This window comes from Mustelus asterias, unplaced genomic scaffold, assembly GCF_964213995.1.
Source record: "Mustelus asterias unplaced genomic scaffold, sMusAst1.hap1.1 HAP1_SCAFFOLD_551, whole genome shotgun sequence".
Classification (NCBI taxonomy): Eukaryota; Metazoa; Chordata; class Chondrichthyes; order Carcharhiniformes; family Triakidae; genus Mustelus; species Mustelus asterias.
The window spans coordinates 149,718-168,927 of record NW_027590501.1 but is presented as its reverse complement, the minus strand read 5'-3'; the positions used below and the strand labels follow the sequence as shown (position 1 = coordinate 168,927).

The window sequence follows — 19,210 nt, the reverse complement described above, 5'->3', positions numbered from 1 at the left end:
CTAGGAGAGTGCAGAAGAGATTTACTGGGATGCTACCGGGACTTGATGGATTGAGTTGTAAGGAGAGGCTGGATAGACTGGGACTTTTTTTCTCTGGAGCATAGAAGGCTGAGGGGTGATCTTATAGAGGTCTATAAAATAATGAGAGGCATAGATGAGCTAGATAGTCAATATCTTTTCCCAAAGGTAGGGGAGTCTAAAACCTGAGGGCATGGGTTTAAGGTGAGAGGGGAGAGATACAAAAGGATCCAGAGGGGCAAAGTGTCTGGAACAAGCTGCCAGAGGTAGTAGTAGAGGTGGGTACAATTTTGTCTTTTAAAAAACGTTTAGACAGTTACAGGGTAAGATGGGGAAAGAGGGATATGGGCCAAATGTGAGCAATTGGGACGAGCTTAGGGTTTTTTAAAAAAAGTGCAGCATGGACAAGTTGGGCCGAAGGGCCTGTTTCCATGCTGTAAACCTCTATGACTTTATGAAATTTGGCATGTTAGCTATGACTCGCACCAACTTTTACAGATGCACCATAGAAAGCATTAGCATCAGCTTGGTAAGGCTCCTGCTCGGCCCAAAGACTGCAAGGAACTACAGAATGTCGTGAATGTAGCCCAATCCATCACTCAAACCAGCCTCCCATCCATTGACTCTGTCTACATTTCCTGCTGCCTTGCTAAAGCAGCCAGTATAATTAAGGACTCCATGCACCCCGGACATTCTCTCTTCCACCTTCTTACGTCAGGAAAAAGATACAAAAGTCTGAGGTCACATACCAACCGACTCGAGGACAGCTTCTTCCCTGCTGCCATCAGACTTTTGAATGGACCTACGTTGCATTAAGTTGATCTTTCTCTACACCCTAGCTATGACTGTAGCACTACAGTCTCATTTCCTTCTCTATAAATGGTATGCTTTGTCTGTATAGCACGCAGGAAACAATACTTTTCACTGTATACTAATGCATGTGACAATAATAAATCAAATCAACTCAAAACAAAGGAATGGGTGACGGTTTCAGCAGCAGATGAACTGAGAGGAGACTGGAGTTGGGTGATGTTACTGAGGTGGAACTGGTCTTGGTAATGATGTGGATTTGTGGTCAGATTCTCAGGTTGGGTGAAATATTTTGCTCTGGTTGTGAACAGTCTGGCTCAGTCTCAGACAGTTTCCGAGGAGAGGGATGGAGTCAATGGGTAGAATTTGTAGCAGAGAGCGGTGACAATAACTGCAGTTTTCCCAGGATTAAAATGGAGGAAAATTCTAGCCCAGAGCTGGAGAGATCTTTCAGGGAATCAAAGGATTCGGGGAGGGGGTGGGAAATTGGCGCTAAAACCAGCTCAGTTTCACAACCTGCCTTTCTGTTTTTGTGAGTTCTCTCTCACTCCCTTTTTTCTGTTTTAAATCAGTTTCACAGGGCGTTAGAAGGGAAAGATTTGCAGTCAGGGAAACTGAAACCAAACATCACATCAGGGTCTGAATATTGAAGGAGGAAATTTTCCAGAAAACCATATTTGCATCATCAAACATATTTTTATTGGACTAATTGGCACCACTCATAACGGGCCAACAATGCAGAGGGGCACCCCCGGATGGATATTCAATCGGGTCTCCCCCTGCACAGCTGAGAGACTCACGAATTTCAGAAACTACGGAAGATCCCTAATCTGCCTAGCAACAGCGCATAGCTGCATTTTAAACTGGCCAAGGAAGATCAAGATCCCTATGAAACGAGACAGAGAGTGGGTTATCAAAACCAAGCTATCACTGAAATATTACCAATTCGGCCAAGGCAGACATAAAAATCTGATAAACTAAGAGATAAGGATAAAAGGTTAAGAATGAAATACCCCAGACACCCAACAGGACAGGATGACATTAACACTCAATCTCACAAGCAGGAAACACAGACACGGAACAATAGGACCAATTTAAATAAGAAGACACATAGAGATAGTAATGGGAAACGCATTTAGACACCGGGGCAGGACCAAGTAATCCCATTAACACGAACACACACCATACAAATGCTAATCCATGAAACTTCCTAGGGACTTTTGAAACTGACAGACCACTTTATACATTGTGTAAAAAAAGGCATAATCAAATGTTCCCGCGCGAATTTTGGATCCCTATAAAGATCCAGAGCTGATGTGATTTAATTGAGATCAACGTGGCCAAGCCACTGTTTCTGAGCTGGCTACGGGGGTCTCCCTGGGATCCCAGTAATTGTACAATAAAGACACGCTTTGAACCTTGATTTGCGACTCAACTTCTATTCTGCACTGGTAAGGGATATTTCCCTACAACAAAATGGCGTAGTCACGGCAGGATTTGATATCTGACTTCTGACTGATGGCCACAGTTTGAAAGTCGGGATCAAATTTAAACGAATCTGATACAAATCCAGAGCAGTCAAAGGCGAGTGCAGGTCTCCGTTCAAAGTGAGGTACCTTTAAGGGTTAGGGTTTGTCTGTTTTAAGTATTGTTGTCTTGTAGAACTGTATAATCTTGCCTAAGTTTTTAAATTGAAACAGAAGTCCGCACTAAAGAGGTACAGGTCAGAACGACCGCGTGGAAAAAGGTAAGTAACTTTTAACTTTAATAGGAGTAAAGGACCAGAGGTAAAGATAACAGGTTTTGGGCTATTTGATAACAGGAATTAAGACTAATATAAAGATAAGTACCGCATGCAGAACTAATTGGTGTAACTAACCCAGGATTGTAAATGAAACCGCTGTCTGTGCCAAGGCAATAGGACAAGGGAGTGCTTGACTCAAGGTGCCCTACCCTAAACTGGACGTTAAGAGGAGAAATCTCCCACGCTAAGGTTGGGTTTTGAAGCGGGCGCTAAGAGGCACAGGCACTCAGGGTGCAAGGCACGGACAGTGTAAATCGGGTAACAACACTGACTCTGAAGGGACGAACAACCTCAGAGTCGATACAGTTACTAACTATAACAGGGGCTTTGATAACAGAATACATGTGTGTAAGTGTTGAGGAAAAGGGGACCCGATCCATCCTGACCAAGAGACACGACGACGGAGGATCCATTAGGGACCCGGGCGGAGTTTGATAACCTTGTTCGTCTGTAGGGAACACCACAGCCCATAGCAGGATACCCGGTTTTGGGGTAACGGATCAACCCTGCTAGTGGGGGTGGTGGCCGAGCGGGAGGCGTTGTACTTAGAGGGGCTGGGAACAGGGGCGGACAAACCCACTAAACAACCAGCACACATCCCAATAAGACAACACAAAATAGTCCAAGCGTGAGGTGTCAGGAATAGTTGGGGGAGCCCAGGGGAAAGAGACCCACTGGAACCTCACTACGAGAACCTACAGCAATACAGACGGTGCTGGGGCAGTATCAGTGACAGGAGATAAGGGAGAGAGTTGAGGCACTTTTACTGTAGCAGCCAGCATACGGGGGTTGCAGGACTGCTAGACAGAAAAATGGCAGACCACGTTGTTAAGGGAGAAACTGCAGTAGCTCTCATTTTGAAGTATCTGTTAGCCAGAGAAGCGATTGTTGCAAAGATGAAACGGAACGGGTGGAACGCATCACAAACTTTAGAAGATCAAAGAAAGTGGGTAGACGGAGTTAAACGGGACAAAACAAAAGTAATGGGAGTAATATTAGTGACCCAGTTAGCTGGACTAATTGAGGAAGTAAATGCCTCTATGGAGGAGAGACACAAAGAGACAGAGCAAATTAAAGTATTACAGGAGAGAGTGAGGGAATTAGAATACAGAAACCACACTGCGGAGATAACGCAGAGATCAGAGGAAACGGACCCTCGGCGCCCATACGAGTCAGTGCAGAAACATACAGCCACTCCAGCATCAAAAGAAAACATAGACAATTATAATCTAGCGCCAGTCACGAGAGGAGGGACGTTAGCACAACCAAAGGCAACCTATAAGCCTTTTACGCCAGGGGAAAGGCAGCAGATGGATAGGAGAGATCTTAGTTTTTGTATTTCAGTGTGTTTGTGAGATCTGGTAGCTTGTCGAATGTAGGTGGTTGTTGTTGTAATTAGATTGAGAGCAGGGAGCTCTTTGTTCCTGTGGAATGTTTGCTACAGGCAGTGGGTGCAGTACATTGCACCTTGGTTTAGCCTCAGGGGGGCTGGGAGAGTGTTAAAACTGTAAAGATTCAAGTGATAGGATTTCTTGAATTTACTTCTGCTTTGAGTCAATTACAGTTTGGAAGAAAGAAGAATAAAAGCGATTGTCTTAATCAATGTTCTGTATTCTCTTTGAATGTTTTACACTCATCCCAGTCTGAAATGATAAGTTTGAATGAAAAAGGATGTACTGTGGAATGACTTTTGGAAGCTTCCATGTGTGTGTGTGTGTGTGTTTAAACAAAGTGGTTGCGTGGATGCTTTGTTGTTGTTTGTTTTAATGTTAAGAAAGGATTTAAACCTTGGAAGGAAGCATGTGCTCTTTCCTTTGTCTTGAAGTAGAAATTATAAGAGTTAGTTGAGGAGTTAAGAGAAGAAAATAAGTTATTTTGTGGAAAGGTAGAAAAGCAGGAACAAAAGACTGAGGTCTATGAATTAGTTTAAAGTATATCAAGTCAGTGAAATACAGTATTAATCGCAGAATATCGCGATTTGCGAACGTCAGATAGTTTAGTATTCTGAACTAGTTTAAAATTATGTACTGCCGTCGGAATTTCATGAGCCATCAAGGTTCAAGGTTTGCCAAATATAAAAGCACTGCAAAGCTTAAAACCTAGCCAGTTAAGAAACCAAAATGTTCCTAATCAAATAACTGGTATGTATTGTACCTGCTTTGATTTTGATTCGGCGCCTGTTACTTTTCCTAGAGTGCGGGGGTTTCGATCTGGAGCTCAGTTTAAAAAAAGAAACGGCTTAAATTAAAAGGGTTTGGATATCACGGGTACGATGTGTAAAGTGGTATGATACAACTGCCGCTTGATTATTTTTATTATACAGTATAGCACTGCCATATAGACACAAGAATAACATCAAATCCTGAAAAGCCTTAACCAACTTTGTATGATATATTCATATACTATATTGGGCATTGATAAAGACATAATTATTTTGTGAAGTACTGTGGTGTAGCGCTTGCACGCAAACAAATGATCAAATTAGAGATAATGTAAGAGTACATCATATAAAGATCGGAGCTGTATGGCATGTGATTTTAATGGGGAAAGCGATGTCTTTTGATAAGACTACATACAAATGAATGGATGTATCCGACAATACATCCGAGACCTTAGCACCCAATTGAAGGGGATGCGCCGGTCCGTAATTTCTAATCAGGCACAGGTCGACGCAGAGGGGGACTCAGAAATATTACCAGAAGTCCCAAAAGCCGGGAGCCGGGTATTAACAAAAGTGCTTCCTGCAAAACCAGGATTTGCCCCAAGATGGCACGGACCTTACGAGGTCATTATTAGCGGAGATACCTGTGCCTGTATAGATATAAGGGGACAGGGGGTCTGGAAACACTGGACCCAATTGAAACTATATGAGGACAAATGAACTAAAAGATACCGTTTTGCTCATTCAACTTCCACAGGAACCAGGACCAGATCTACTATCAAGACGTCGGAACCAACTACTTTTAATTTAATTGCCTGTTTATTTTCTGTATATACTGTAATTGTAAAATACTGTTGAAAAAAAAAAAAAGAGCGATATGGGAACAGGGACATATCTGATAATAACCCTGACCATTGTAAATACACTCCAACACATGGGGGTTAGGGGAGCAGAACCACCAATCATGGAAGGAAACCTATTCCTGAAAACACACATCCAGATCTATGGGAATAGGACCGCTTGTTACCCCTCAGCGCGATCAGTAAACTCCCTATTCATCGCAACACCAGGGTGGCTCCCACAAGAGTTATTCACTATTGACACATCGGGGGCACCCTGCAAAGAACATATTGGGTACTTTAAGCAAGGGATACAAGGAAGGTGTGTAGAGCTCACTGAGCCGGGAATTCTAAGGGGGACGGGACCCCAACCGGAGGAGACACTTGGGAACTACCCACAATGTTTTAAGGGAGAGGGATGGGGGTGCGTGCATGCCTTTGTCCCTAAAAATGATTCGTGCGCTGAGGCACATTGTGCTCTCCAGGAGTGCCGGGTCCGGGAAGGACACTTCACTTGTGACTGCAAGCAACAAAAATGCATTGCAGTCACCGCGGGTAGGCAGCTTATGTGTGGCAAGTGCAACAGCACCCACGTAAGCTCAGCCTCAGGGACATATCCATTTGATTCTCACCAAGAGGTACAATCAAGTGGACAGTCCAGGGGGAGGGAAGGTTCCACAAGATGGGGCCATGCGGTCAAACGACACCGGGGTAATGCATGTTATCGGGTTAAAGACGGGTACGTGTTTTATTTAAAAATGTATATATGACGGCCACAGACAGGCCTCCAAGGTTCTTTTCCGTAGGGACAATCAGACCTCTCACGGTTCCATGCCCAAGCGAAGGGCATGTCCAAAAACGCATAGTGACCAGGGCCATCAGCGCAGAATTTTGCTCCGACTGGCAGGCCCCTGTCACACTAGGGTCTTCTTTAGGATATGGATTTCTGGGGACACTATCCCTGGGAGGCGCCGCAGGGGTGATCAGTGCCAGTAATAGGAACTTCTTCATATGTGGACTGACCATTTTAGGAAACAACACCCTACAAGCATTAGGCGCAATTGACCAAGAACTCGCAGAACTCAGACTATACACACAACAAACGAGATATGCGGTGGACTATCAGCTAGCCAGACAAGGGGGGGTATGCACCATCATCAAGGAAAAATGCATCACATACGTACACGACAAGACACTAAACATAACAGCAGCCATGTCCGGGATACAAAAGCAATTGGATAACTTTAAACAGGGGTTAACAGGGACTGATGGGTGGTTAGGATGGCTGTTTAACACAGTTTGGGGAGCATATATTATGAAGGGATTAATCCTAGTAGTAGCCATCCTGTTCACACTCTGCCTTGGCCTAACCTGTATTAAAGTGATATGTGCAAATATTACATCAAGAATGCTACCCACTGCCAGTATCCAGATGCAAGAACTTAACAACGACCCAGAAGAGGAGGAACAACGGCAAGGACAACAGCTGTACAAATCACTGTTCCTCTGAAGGTCGTCCATGGGGGGTCAGCCATGAATGGCACCCCTTGGACGAGAGGAGGGACTGAAGGAGGAAATTTTCCAGAAAACCATATTTGCATCATCAAACATATTTTTATTGGACTAATTGGCACCACTCATAACGGGCCAACAATGCAGAGGGGCACCCCCGGATGGATATTCAATCGGGTCTCCCCCTGCACAGCTGAGAGACTCACGAATTTCAGAAACTACGGAAGATCCCTAATCTGCCTAGCAACAGCGCATAGCTGCATTTTAAACTGGCCAAGGAAGATCAAGATCCCTATGAAACGAGACAGAGAGTGGGTTATCAAAACCAAGCTATCACTGAAATATTACCAATTCGGCCAAGGCAGACATAAAAATCTGATAAACTAAGAGATAAGGATAAAAGGTTAAGAATGAAATACCCCAGACACCCAACAGGACAGGATGACATTAACACTCAATCTCACAAGCAGGAAACACAGACACGGAACAATAGGACCAATTTAAATAAGAAGACACATAGAGATAGTAATGGGAAACGCATTTAGACACCGGGGCAGGACCAAGTAATCCCATTAACACGAACACACACCATACAAATGCTAATCCATGAAACTTCCTAGGGACTTTTGAAACTGACAGACCACTTTATACATTGTGTAAAAAAAGGCATAATCAAATGTTCCCGCGCGAATTTTGGATCCCTATAAAGATCCAGAGCTGATGTGATTTAATTGAGATCAACGTGGCCAAGCCACTGTTTCTGAGCTGGCTACGGGGGTCTCCCTGGGATCCCAGTAATTGTACAATAAAGACACGCTTTGAACCTTGATTTGCGACTCAACTTCTATTCTGCACTGGTAAGGGATATTTCCCTACAACAATATCATCGGGTTTTTAACATGCAAGAAAACAGCAATGTTCACAGTGTAGATAAACCGTGGAAATCTGGGGACTGTGAGCAGGGATTCAGATCCCTGTCTGAGCTGGAAACTCATCAGCCCTGTCACACTGGGGAGAGGCCATTCACCTGCCCTGAGTGTGCGAAGGGATTCACTTGGTCATCCAACCTGTTGAGGCACCAGCGTGTTCATAATGCGCAGAAGCCATTCACCTGTCCTGAGTGTGGGAAGGGATTCACTCGATCATCTGGGCTGCAACAACACCACCGAGTTCACACTGGGGAGAGGCCATTCACCTGCTCCAAGTGTGGGAAGGGATTTACTGATTCATCCACTCTGCTGAAACATCAGCAAGTTCACACTGATGAGAGACCATTTAAATGCCTGGACTGTGGGAAGTGCTATAAAAGTTCTCAGAACCTAATGCGACATCAGCTTGTTCACACTGACGAGAGACCCTTCAGATGCTCTCACTGCGAGACTGGGTTCAGACAATCATCTGAACTCACTGCACATCAGCGAATTCACACTGGGGAGAAGCCATTCATCTGTTTCAAATGTGGGAAGAGATTCACTCGATCATCAGGGCTTCTACAACACCATCGAGTTCACACAGGGGAGAGAACATTCACCTGCTCCAAATGTGGGAAGGGATTCAGCGATTCGTCCACTCTGCTGAAACACCAGCGAGTTCACACTGACGAGAGACCTTTTAAATGTGCTGACTGTGAGAAATGCTATAAAGGTTCTGTGGACCTGATGCGCCTTCAGCTTGTTCACACTGACGAGAGACCGTTCAGGTGCTCTCACCGCGGGACTGGGTTTAGACAATTATGTCAACTGACTGCACACCAGCGGGTTCACACTGGGGAGAAGCCATTCATCTGTTTGCAGTGTGAGAAAAGATTCACTCAATCAGCCACCCTGCAGAGACACCAGCGAATTCACACTGGGGAGAGACCATTCACCTGCTTCGTGTGTGGGAAGAGATTCACTCGCTCATCCACCCTGATGAGTCACCAGCGAGTTCACAAATAATCAGTGACTGGATTTTACTGTAAATCACATCCAGGAATGAATTCTGTTCATTGACGTCCATTTTTTTAAACGGGTGAAGTGAGTGGTAATTACAAAAGGAGACAGAATGGCTGTGTGAATTTAAACTGAGAGGATTTTTTATGCATTTGTGGGACATGGGCGTCACTGCATGGCCGGCATTTATTGCCCATCCCTAGTTACCATCGAACTGAGTGGCTCACTGGGCCATTTCAGAGGGCAGTTGACAGTCAGTCACATTGCTATGGCTCTGGAGTCACATGTAGGCCAGACCAGGTAAGGACAGCAGATTTCCTTCCCCAAACGGACATTCATGGGGTGGCACAGTGGTTAACACTGTTGCCTCACAGCGCCAGGGACCCGGGTTCGATTCCCGGCTTGGGTCACTGTCTGTGTGGAGTTTGCATGTTCTCTGCGTGGGTTTCCTCCGGGTGCTCCGGTTTCCTCCCACAGTCTGAAAGACATGCTGGTTCGGTGCATTGACTCGAACAAATGCTGGAGTGTGGCAACCAGGGGAATTTCACAGTAACTTCACTGCACTGTTAATGTAAGCCTACTTGTGACTAATAAATAAACTTTACTTTTTGCTTTACTGAACCAAATGGTTTTTTTCTGACAATTAACAATGGTTTCATGGTCAGCAGTAGATTCTTAATTCTGATTTTTTTTTATTGAATTCAATTATTTTTATTGAATTAAATGTACGAGGCAAGTTTTTTTTTACAAAGAGTGGCAGGTGCCTGGAACTCGCTGCTGGGGGAGGTAGTGGAAGCAGATATGATAGTGACTTTTAAGGGACACTGGACAAATGCATGAATAAAATGGGAATAGAGGGATATGGTCCCCAGAGGCCTTTTTAGTTCAGACGGGCAGCATAATCAGTGCAGGCTTGGAGGGCCAAAGAGCCTGTTCCTGTGCTATAATTTTCTTTTTTCTTGTTCTTTGTTCAAATTACACCACTTGCTGTGGTGGGATTTGAACCCGGTCCCCAGAACATTAGCTAAGTTTATGGATTAAGTCTCGGGATAATACCATTGGGCCATCACCTCTCATCTGGAACAAAACTGTTTTCACTACTAAGGCTCTGCTGTGATGTAATAGTCTCTATGACATCATCGCAGCAGGACTGGATGACATCATCAGAGTCCATTGTTTCTGAATGATCCACATCAATAACAACAGGAAATACTCATCAAGCTGAGCACATTATCTAGGCTGACACTGCAGTCTGACATTGAGGGACTGCTGCACTCTGACACACACTGTCCTTCACATGGAGCTTGTGGAGGCTCTGGCCACAACCTTCCAATCCTTATAGAGTCGTAGTGACAAAGGACAGAGAATGTAAATGTTACATCCCTGTTCAAAAACACAGCAATTACAGAACAATCAGCTTAACATCAGCAGTGGGGAAAAGCCAATAATCTGGGACACAATCAACTGACACTTGGAAAAGTATGGATTATAATTTCCAGTATTTTCTGTTTTTAAATACTGAAAACTTCCCTAGATCTCAAGGCTGGGAGAGACATTCTAGAAAGTATAGGGAGCTGGGACTTGTCCATGATAAGAAACAATACTTTTCATTTTATGCTAATACTTTTCATTTTATGCTAATACAATAATAAGTCAAATTTTAAAAAAATGAGTGTAACTGAAGGTCTGAGACTGAAATAATCTGGAGTTAAAAGGAGAAAAGAACCAAAAAACAGAAGTCAGTAACAAGATATCAATTAATCTCTTATCCTGGAGAAATCAAGGATTTAACACACCGTGTGTTTGGAACAAAGCTGATTTATTTAACAGATTTCAGAATATTAAATTCCAGGTCAGTTAGAGATTAACATCAGAAGAAATAAATGTTAATTGTCTGATTGAAGATGGTCGAGAGGAGATTGATACAGGTATTCAAGATCCTGAGGAATTGGGCAGGTGAAATAGTGAGAAAATGTTCCCACCAAGAGAACATCAAGAACTAGAGGGCACAGACCTACGTTAATGGGGAAAACAGAGTCAAAGTGATGCAAGGAAAATTATTTTCACCTCGTGAGTGGTTGGAGTCTGGAATAAACGTCCTGTGAGAGCAGTGGAGGCAGGTTTGATCAAGGTACTCAAAAGAGAATTGGATTGTTATCTGAAAAGAAAGAGTGTGCAAGGTTACAGAAGTATGGCAGGGGAATGGGATAAGGCTCTTTCAGTGAGCCAGTGCAGACTTGGTGGGCTGAATGGCTTCTTTCTGTACTGTGAAGAATCGGTGACGAGAGTTCCTGAATGATGGGGAAAGATCACAGACAGTGGTTCTTAAAGGGAAATGGCAACCCCAAAAACACAATCAGCTCTCGATCGAGAATATTAAACTCCAGCCCAGCTACAGGGATTATTATCAGCAGAAACAAACCTCAAATGTCAGAATGAATGTGGCTCACTCCTGGATGTGATTAACAGCAGCAGGTACAGCAGAATCCACTCCCTGCATTCACTCGTGAAGTCGCTGGTGTGTCACCAGGTGGGAGGAGGTAGTGAATCCCTTCCCACACTCTGAGCAGGTGAATGGTCTCTCCCCAGTGTGAAGTCGCTGATGTGCTTTGAGGCTGGATGAATGTCTGAAGCTCTTTCCACAGTCAGTGCAGCTGAATGGCCTCTCCTCAGTGTGAACTCGCTGGTGTGTCACAAGGTTGGATGAATTAATGAATCGCTTCCCACACACGGAGCAGGTGAACGGCCTCTCTCCAGTGTGAACTCTCCTGTGTAATTGTAGGTTATACATCTGGACGAATCCCTTCCCACACACAGAGCAAGTGTATGGTCTCTCTCCAGTGTGAACTCGCTGGTGTAATGTTAGGCAGGATGATTGAGTAAATTCCTTCCAACACACGGGACACGTGAAGGGTCTCTCCCCTGTGTGGGTGCGTCGATGAGTTTCCAGTTTGGATGGGCAAGTGAATGCTTTCCCACAGTCCCCACATATCCACGGTTTCTCTATGATGTCAGTATCATCATGTCTCTCCATATTGAGTGATTAGTTGAAGCCTCGTCCACACACAGAACACATGCACAGATTCACATTGCTATGAATGGTGTGATGTTTTCTCAGGCTGTGTAACTGGTTAAAGCTCTTTCCACAGTCAGTTCACTGGAAAACTCTCACTCGGGTGTGTGTCTGTCTCGGTGCTTTTCCAGTCACACTGATGTTTGAAATCTTTTCCCGCACTCCACATTCAAAGGCTGATCGTGTTCAGGTGCTGGTGAATTGAGCGACTGTTAAATCTTGATTCAATTTTTCTGACTGTAAATCTTCCCCATCAAATATCCTGCAAAAGAAGAAGTTTACAAAACTACTGTCAGTCCAGGATAGAAATTCTGATCAGACAAGTCTAATTTCTAAGGAACAACTTTTCTGCTCTTGTTCCCCAAAACAGTAAATCTGTCCCATACACTCTCCCTCTTCCCTGAGCAGAGGGCGGCATGGTGGCGCAGTGGTTAGCCCTGTGCCTCACAGCCCCAGTGACCCGATTTGATTCCCAGCTTGGGTCACTGTCTGTGTGGAGTTTGCATGTTCTCCCGTGTCTGCATGGGTTTCCTGCAGGTGCTCTGGTTTCCTCCCACAGTCCAAACATGTGCGGGTTAGATAGATTGGCTATGCTAAATTACCCCTGAGTATCAGGGGGGCTAGCTAGGATAAATGCATGTGGTAATGGGGATAGGGCCTGGGTGGGATTGTGGTCAGTGCAGACTCAATGGGCCAAATGGCCTCCCTCTGCACTGTAGAATTCTATGAGATCCAAATGAAATGCGTATTTTTCATGCATCCTTACAACTAATTTGTACAAATCACTCCAAGGCCTGTTCCTATCTCTGGAATCACCTCTAACACTGTGCTGATTCTGGTTTCCTGCACATTCCCTATTTTAATCACTCCACCATTAGTGACTAGACCTTCAGTGCACAAGGATGACTTCTCAAAGAATTCCTACAGTGCAGAAGGAAACCATTTAGCCCATCAAGTCTACACTGACTCTGAATATTTTACCCCTGATCTGTACCCCACTAATCCCCCTTACCCGCACATCTTTGGACACGAAGGGGCAATATAGCATGGCCAATTCCCCTAAACGTCACATCTTTGGGCGGTGGGAGGAAACCGGAGCACCCAGAGGAAACCCACAGTCACAGGGATAACATGCAAACTCCGCACAGACAGTGACCCAAAGCTGGGATCGAACCTGGGTCCCTGGAGCTGTGAGGCAGCAGTGCTAACCACCCTGATATTAATGGTGTTATATAAATAGAAGTTGTTGTTGGCTGTAACCCTAACTTCCGGTTTTACAACAACACATCGATTTTGTTATGAAATCAAACTCTGATTTTTTTTGTTCCCTGTGGGTTATTCATTTGGTTTCACCCTCAACAAATACGGTGGCTGCGCATGCGTTGTTCCAATTTACCTCAATAAAGATGGCGGATGCGCATGCGCTTTGCAGTACACGGACCTTTATAAAGATGGCGGATTTGAACTCCGGCCTGAAACCATCAGAAGGTCTGAGGAATTTGCTTCGCAAATTGAGGGACTGTGGCCGACACCGGGTGTTTATAAAGCCTCACCATCCACCCGCAAACTCCATTTATGTTTCCGGTTTTATTTCAGGCTCTGGATCTGCACTCGGTCTTTGTAAAAATCTCCATTTAAAACCCGCTCGCTCGAGCTCCTTACCGTCTGCCGCAGGCACTGCGCATGCTCCAGCTCCCAAACCAGGATGGGGCCGTTAACCTGGGCCTGTTCCCGGGAGGGAGGGAGAAGCCCCGCAGCTGCAAACCAGGGAGCTGACAATGATTCTGAAGGGTTTGCGAATCCTCCCCAAACTCCAACCGCCGGCTCCAGCGCTTCACCCGGTGCTGAAATATTTACTCCAGCCCCGCCCCTCATTCACTCCGATTGGCTGGAGGACCAGCCGCTCCCGCTCGGTCCTCCAGCACCGCCCCCTCTTCCTATTGGTCCGGAGCTGCCGTCAATCAGTGCCCGGGCATTGTGATGTGGAGCATGCGCAGTGTCATTGCTGTCCTTGGCGCTTGTTTGTCCCGGAGAAGCGGAGTCAGCGTTAGGCGGTGGCTGGGAGGATTTGGAAACACTTTGTGGATCCGCAAACCCTTCAGAATCATTGTCAGCTCCCTGGTTTGCAGCTGCGGGGCTTCTCCCTCCCTCCCTCCCGGGAACAGGCCCAGGTTAACGGCCCCATCCTGGCTCAGCCACTGGAGGATGGTTCACATCAGAGGATGGGGGAGGGGGACAATAAATAAGAGGTTACACTTTGGCCTCAAATCAATGAGGACTCTGATCTCTGGGAAGGAAGGAAACCCTGGGAGGTGGGCGGGGAGGATTCACAAACACCCGCTGGAGGCCCCAACACCCCCAATAAGACCCATTGGTTTTATTGTCAGTCTGCAGACAGGAGCTGGAGAACTGAACCCAGACAGAGGAGAGGGAGGGAGAAAACTGGGAGTGGAGAAAAGAAATGGTGAGATGGGTTTGGATTTAAGCCGAGGGAGAATTTGTGGGACAGGAATTTATTGATTTGGGGAACAAGAGAGGAAGAAATGTTCCAGAGAATTAGAATTGTCTGTTCAAAATTTCTATCCTGGACTGACAGTGATTAATTTTGTAAACTCCTTTTACAGGTGAGGTGAAGAAACATCACATCAAAATCAGACAGAGTCTCGATTCACTTGGACTTAAATATCCTCAGACTTTGAACGTGGAAGGAGAAATGTTTGTCTTCTGTCTGGAGGAGAAGATTTCAAACATCAGTGTGACTGAAAAAGCACCAAGATACGCGCACACCCGAGTGAGAGTGTTTCAGTGAGTTGACTGTGGAAAGAGCTTTATCCAGTTACACAGCCTTAAAAAACATCACACCATTCACAGCAAGGAAAAACTGTACACGTGTTCTGTGTGTGGATGAGGCTTCAACTGATCGTTTAACCTGGAGAAACATAAGGACACCAGCACCATGGAGAAACCGTGGAAATGTGGGGACTGTGGGAAAGGATTCAGTTACCCTTCCCTGCTGGAAAACCATCGGCGCAGTCACACTGGTGAGAGACCGTTCACCTGTTCTGTCTGTGGGGAGGGATTCATTCAGTCATCTGGCCTTTGGTCTCACCAGAGAATTCACACTGAGGAAAAGCCATTCACCTGCACCTCCTGTGGGAAGAGGTTCAGGCATTCTTCAGCACTCACTGTGCACCAACGCACTCACACCGGGGAGAGACCATTCATCTGCTCCGTGTGTGGGAAGGGATTCACTCAGTCATTCCACCTGCTGTCACACCAGCGAGTTCATACTGGGGAGAGGCCGTTCACCTGCTCTGACTGTGGGAAGGGATTCACTGGGTCATCCCACTTACTGTCACACCAGCGAGTTCACATTGAGAAGCCATTCAGCTGCACTGACTGTGGACGGAGTTTCAGACAGGCATCCTCCCTCATTGCACACCAGCGAATTCACACTGGGGAGAGACCGTTTACTTGCTTTTTGTGTGGAAAGGGATTCACAGTTTTACCCACCCTGCTGAGACACCAGAAAATTCACACTGAAGAGAAGCCATTCAGCTGCACTGACTGTGGAAAGAATTTCAGGCAGTCATCCAACCTCACTGCTCACCGACGCACTCACACTGCAGAAAGACCATTCACATGCTCCGTGTGCGGGAAGGGATTCAATCGGCCATCCAACCTCTCTGCTCACCAGCGAGTTCACACAGGGGAGAGGCCATTCACTTGCTCCGTGTGTGGGAAGGGATTCGCAAAGTCTTTCAACCTGCTGGCTCACCAACGCACTCACACTAAGAGGCCATTCAACTGCTCTGTGTGTGGGAAGGGATTCACTCAGTCACAATGGCTCCTGAGACATCAACAAGTTCACAAGTGACTGCAGGGGTTGGATTTTGCTGTTTTTGCTGCTGTTCAGTATTGACAGTCTGACAATATTTTATTTCTGCTGATGTGAACAAACCCTATAACTAGTTGGAATTTAATATTCTGGAAATGTCACTGATTTTCGGGGCTGCAATGTCACTTTTTAAAAGCAACACCTGTGATCTTCCCTCTTAACTGAAGAACTCTCACAGGAACCTGTTGAGAATAAAATTAAAAACTTTTGCTTCAATTCTAATTTGATCTTTGGGGCAAAATCTACAATTCATTCTCTGAAAGATCCATCTGCAGGGCACAAAGTATTTATTTTCAATGCTTGTATTGAGATTTTCTGGAAAGCTACTCTTTGATTTTTAAGGGCTATTTTTTGGTTTCCAGGGCATCGTTTTCCATTCTCAGTAACTCCTTTATTAGTGATGTAGTCACGTAGTAACATTACCTTTTGTGTTTCTGTTAGTTTACTTCTTTGAATAAGATAGCACAAATACTGAAGACTGTGTATATATTAAATCTTTTAAATTGGAATCTATGAATGATATTTTTTGTTAACTTGTTTTAAAAATACTCCCATACTCTCTTTCCAAAATGAGAATTCTAACTATTTGACACAAGGTAACTGAATCAGATGTTTACTGGTTCAGACGGTGGAGCAGGAAAAATCTCTCCCGATTCTGATCTTCATTGTGTGTGGATTTACATTGATAACCCATCAATAACCTCACTACACCAGCTGAGATCAGCTCTGACCGGGGATTCTGGATGTTGTCTGTGAACGTTAAACTGCAAATAAAAGCAGTTAAGAATATGAACCTGGATGAATGGATCTCAATTTCTAATGTGACGACCCAAGTGATTGTAAGTACGTTCACAATATCTGTTTACTCAAATTCCTGAGCTGTAAACCCCACCTCCTGAGATATATAAAAATAATCGAGACTTGTTCAGCAGAATGGGGAAAGCTCTGCCGATGGTCGGATCATTCCTTTTGAGGCTCACACTGCTATGAAACTAGTTCTGTAGCAGGAAGACACAACTCCTCCACACATCACCGATAGGCTGCTGAGTCAGTGAACTTCTTTTCTCAAAATAGGTGGCAAAGCTGTTCCTCCAGTTTGAGACTGTCTCTGCAGATGTAGCAACATCAGGAGAGACAGAATCTGTGATTGGAGGAGATGGTCCTCACAGTTTCTGTCTCTCCCATGTACAGGATGATTTATTTTTTCCAGTAGTTCCTCCCAAGACAGAATTTCTGCGGGCCTTTTGGCAAGTCATGTTGCAGCTTTATAGAACCTCAGTTAGGCCGCACTTGGAATATAGTGTTCAATTCTGGTCGCCACACTACCAGAAAGATGTGGAGGCTTTGGAGAGGGTACAGAAAAGATCTACCAGGATGTTGCCTGGCATGGAGGGCATTAGCTATGAGGAGAGGTTGGAGAAACCTGGTTTGTTCTCACTGGAACGACGCAGGTTGAGGGCGATCTGACAAAGTCTACAAGATTGTGAGGGGCTTGGGCAGAGTGGATAGTCAGAAGCTTTTTCCCAGGGTAGAAGAGTCAGTTACTCGGGGGCATAGGTTTAAGGTGCGAGGGGCAAGGTTTAAAGGAGATGTACGAGGCAGATTTTTTACCCAGAGGGTGGTGGGTGCCTGGAACTCGCTGCCGGGGGAGGTAGTGGAAGCAGATACAATTGTGACTTTTAAGGAGCGTCTTGACAAATACATGAATAGGATGGGAATGGAGGGATATGGTCCCCAGAAGGGTAGGGGGTTTCAGTTCAGTCGGGCAGCGTGGTTGGTGCAGGCTTGGAGGGTCGAAGGAATGTTCCTGTGCTGTAATTTTCTTTGTTTTCTTTTGAGAGTGAATTCACCATCCACAGCCATTTATTTTGAACCCTGGTTTGAAATATTCTCACTCTGGGTTTAAGGCTTCACGGCGTAATACACAGATTTAGATCTTACCACCAAACACCAATTCATATCCTCATCCGAGTCCCAGATTTAAATGTGGTTGTCCAAACTAGAAAACATATATAATTTGACTCTTTTTAAACCTGATTCACCACACCCTGCCACACTAACTACAAGAGATTGTTTTTGGGACCAGTTGTTCCGTTAAAGTCTGTGTTGTTCTCAATGATGACAGTTTTAACCTCTCCGTAACCTGTCCTAACCCTTCTGCCCTCCAGGGGGCTCTGTTTTTCTGATGGTGACATTCCCTGTTTACCCAGTCAGCCCTTGAATTGTTTGTGAATCCAGTCACATGTCGGTTAGACTGGATCAGGGCGGCAGATTTCCTTCCTTGAAGGGAATTAGAGAACCAGATGTGTTTTTACAACAATTAATTCATGCTCATCAATATTTTTGTTGAAACGTGGTGGGATTCAAACCCAGGTCCCAAAATCATTATAATAAATAGAGAAAATGCTGGATAAACTCAGCAAGTCTGTTTTATTCAGAATTCCAGCATCTGCTGGATTTTCCTTTATCTCCAAATCATTCCCCTGGATTACTCCTGCTCTGGCTCTAATTCCAGTCAGCTCAGACAACAAAAACAGGTTTCACAAAATCGCAAACATTTAAAAAAGGAGGTAGTCAAAAGGCAGGTAACTATAGGCTGGTTAGCTTAACTTCTGTAGGAGGGAAAATGCTTGGATCTATCATCAGGGAAGAAATAGCGAGACATCTGGATATAAATTGTCCCATTGGTAAGACACAGCATAGGTTCATGAAGGGCAGGTCATGTTTGACTAATTTGGTGGAATTATTTGAGAACATTACATGTGCAGTGGACAATGGGGAACCTGTGGATGTGGTGTATCTGGATTTCCAGAAGGCATTTGACAAGGTGCCGCACCAAAGACTGCTACATAAGATAAAGGTGCACAGTGTTACGGGTAATGTATTAGCATGGATAGAGGATTGGTTAACTAACAGAAAGCAAAGAGTGGGGGTAAATGGGTGTTTTTCTGGTTGGAGATCAGTGACTAGTGGTGTGCCTCAGGGATCAGTGTTGGGACCGCAATTGTTTACGATTTACATAGATGATTTGGAGTTGGGGACCAAGTGTAGTGTGTCAAAATTCGCAGATGACACTAAGAGCAAAGTGTGCAGAGGATGCTGAAAGTCTGCAAAGGGATATAGATAATCTAAGTGAGTGGGCGAGGGTCTGGCAGATGGAGTAC

The 19,210-nt window shown here is 45.0% G+C and overlaps 2 protein-coding genes across 6 annotated transcripts in view; both read right to left on the bottom strand.

Annotated features, from left to right (window-relative positions):
• Nucleotides 1–19,210, bottom strand: part of LOC144486996 (dehydrogenase/reductase SDR family member 1-like) — a 146,408-nt gene that overhangs the window by 63,551 nt on the left and 63,647 nt on the right. The gene's annotated exons all lie outside the window — the stretch shown is intronic.
• Nucleotides 10,881–13,980, bottom strand: LOC144487002 (uncharacterized). Of its 5 annotated transcripts, none has more exons than XM_078205046.1 (2): nt 13,545–13,980; nt 10,881–12,410 (listed from the first exon to the last, which is right to left on the bottom strand). In XM_078205046.1, exon 2 carries the CDS (start codon nt 12,107–12,109, stop codon nt 11,576–11,578), a length of 534 nt encoding a protein of 177 aa, XP_078061172.1. In that variant the 5' UTR covers nt 12,110–12,410; nt 13,545–13,980; the 3' UTR covers nt 10,881–11,575. The 5 variants fall into 5 exon arrangements, with proteins under 5 accessions (XP_078061172.1, XP_078061171.1, XP_078061170.1 ...); XM_078205045.1 differs by having other exon boundaries at nt 13,590–13,967; XM_078205044.1 differs by having other exon boundaries at nt 13,811–13,946.

What these genes read in the sequence shown, in the direction of transcription:
- LOC144487002 (XM_078205046.1), bottom strand. Translation starts at nt 12,109, where the DNA reads ATGGAGAGACATGATGATACTGACATCATAGAGAAACCGTGGATATGT.